Source organism: Calidris pugnax, unplaced genomic scaffold, assembly GCF_001431845.1.
Source record: "Calidris pugnax isolate Ruff unplaced genomic scaffold, ASM143184v1 scaffold1303, whole genome shotgun sequence".
Lineage (NCBI taxonomy): Eukaryota > Metazoa > Chordata > Aves > Charadriiformes > Scolopacidae > Calidris > Calidris pugnax.
The window spans coordinates 1-2,544 of record NW_015091872.1 but is presented as its reverse complement, the minus strand read 5'-3'; the positions used below and the strand labels follow the sequence as shown (position 1 = coordinate 2,544).

Genomic DNA, 2,544 nt, shown 5'->3' with positions numbered 1-2,544 from the left:
CCACCACCCTGGGGGAGATTCCCAGCCCCACCCCGCTATGCCCCGCCCCCTGTGAGGCCACGCCCCCTGTGCCCCGCCCTCCTAAGCCCCGCCTTCTCCCCCCTCTTCCACCCCAGGACGCGCAGGCGGAGGAGGAGATCCGTCAGGAGATGAACCAGCTGCAGCAGCGTCTGACGGAGCAGCAGAGCGTCCTCCAGCGCATCGCCGCCCCCAACATGAAGGCCATGGAGAAGCTGGAGAGCGTCCGGGACAAGTTCCAGGAGACCTCGGACGGTGGGGACACATCCAGGGGGGACGTGGGGACACCAGGGATGTGGGGCCACCAGGGATGAGGAGGAAAAGGGAACACCAGGAGGACTCAGGAACGTGGGGGGCAAGGGGACACCAGGAAGACTTGGGGATGTGGGGACACCAGGAAGACTTGGGGACGTGGGGCCACCAGGGACGTGGGGCCACCAGGGACGAGGAGGAAAAGGGGGCACCAGGAGGACTCAGGAACGTGGGGGGCAAGGGGACACCAGGAGGACATGGGACATTGGGACACCAGGGACGTGGGGACACCGTGAGGACACCAGGAAGATTCAGGGACATGGGGACACTAGGAGGACACCAGGAAGAAGACACAGGGGGACACCAGGAGGACACTAGGGACAAGGGGACACCAGGAAGAAGACACAGGAGGACACCAGGGACATGGGGACACCAGGGAGAAGATACAGGAGGACACCAGGGACAAGGGGACACCAGGAGGACATGGGGATGTGGGGACACCAGGGAAGTGGGGACATCATGAGGACACCAGGAAGATTCAGGGACGTGGAGACACTTGGGATGTGGGGGACAAGGGGACACCAAGAAGAAGACACAGGAGGACACCAGGGACAAGGGGACACCAGGAAGACACAGGAGGGACATGGGGACACCAGGGGGATGTAGGGACATGGGGACACCAGGAAGATGCAGGAGGGACATGGGGACACCAGGAGGACACCAGGGACATGGGGACACTAGGGACAAGGGGACACCAGGAAGAAGACACAGGAGGACACCAGAGACAAGGGGACACCAGGACGACACAGGAGGGACATGGGGACACCAGGAGGACACCAGAGACAAGGGGACACCAGGACGACACAGGAGGGACATGGGGATACCAGGAAGACACCAGGAACATGGGAACACCAGGGACATGGGGACACCAGGAAGACACGGGAGGGACATGGGGACACCAGGAAGATATAGGGGACGTGGGGACACAAGGACTCCAGGAAGACATGGGAGGGATGTGGGGACATGGGGACACCAGGAGGACACCAGGGACATGGGGATACCAGAGGGATTTGGGGACACCAGGAAGACATAGAGACATGGGGACACCAGGGATGTAGAAGGTGTGGGGACACCAGGGACACGGGGACACCAGGAAGACACAGGAGGGACATGGGGACACAGAAGAGGGAAGACATGGGACCCCTGAGAAGACATGGGACCACCAAGGACTTGGGGCCACCAGGAAGACATGGGGACACAGAGGAGGAGGAGGAGGACACGGGGCCACCAGGGAGACGTGGGACGGTGATGTGGGTGACACAAGTGCCACCAGGTGACACCACCCAAGGGCACCACCACCCCACGTATCACGGGGACGTCCACCACGGGGCTGTCTCCAGGGGCCTAGGGCTGTCCCCAAGGATGTCCCCATGTCCCCAAGGATGTCCCCATGTCTCCAAAGATGTCCTCATGTCTCCAAAGATGTCCTCATGTCTCCAAGGAGGTCCTCATGTCCCCAATGTCCCCCCCAGAGTTCGAGGCGGCGCGGAAACGGGCCAAGAAGGCCAAGCAGGCCTTTGAGCAGATGAAGAAGGAGAGGTTCGACCGCTTCAACGCCTGCTTCGAGTCGGTGGCCACCAACATCGACGAGATCTACAAGGCCCTCTCCCGCAACAGCAGCGCCCAGGTAACCTCGCACCGGGGCTTTTGCACGCTCACAGGGGGCTTTGCACGCTCATCCCAGCTTCACAGGGGGCTTTGCACGCTCATCCCAGCTTCACAGGGGGCTTTGATGGCCACCTCTGGGCTTTGATGGCCACCTCTGGGCTTGGATGACCACCTAAGCCTTGCCCTGGTGACCCCTGGGCTCACATCAGGCCTTGTGTGAGGCCTTGCACGCTCACAGGGGGCTTTGCACGCTCATCCCAGCTTCACAGGGGGCTTTGCACGCTCATCCCAGCTTCACAGGGGGCTTTGATGGCCACCCTTGGGCTTTGATGGCCACCCTTGGGCTTTGATGGCCACCCTTGGGCTTGGATGACCACCCCTAGGTTTGGATGGCCACCTCTGGGCTTGGATGACCACCCCTAGGCTTTGATGGCCACCTAAGCCTTGCCCTGGTGACCCCTGGGCTCACATCAGGCCTTGTGTGAGGCCTTGCACGCTCACAGGGGGCTTTGCACACTCATCCCAGCTTCACAGGGGGCTTTGATGGCCACCTCTAGGCTTTGATGGCCACCCCTAGGCTTGGATGGCCACCTAAGCCTTGCCCTG

At 61.8% G+C, this 2,544-nt stretch overlaps 1 protein-coding gene across 1 annotated transcript in view; it reads left to right on the top strand.

Annotated features, from left to right (window-relative positions):
• Window positions 1-2,098, top strand: part of LOC106900116 (structural maintenance of chromosomes protein 1A-like) — an 18,868-nt gene extending 16,770 nt beyond the window's left edge. Inside the window, exons 10-11 of the mRNA XM_014962099.1 lie at window positions 117-273; window positions 1,803-2,098. Of these exons, the coding sequence (XP_014817585.1) occupies window positions 117-273; window positions 1,803-2,083 (438 nt within the window). The 3' untranslated portion in view covers window positions 2,084-2,098. The remainder of the gene's footprint in view (window positions 1-116; window positions 274-1,802) is intronic.
• The last annotated feature ends 446 nt before the right edge of the window (window positions 2,099-2,544 follow it).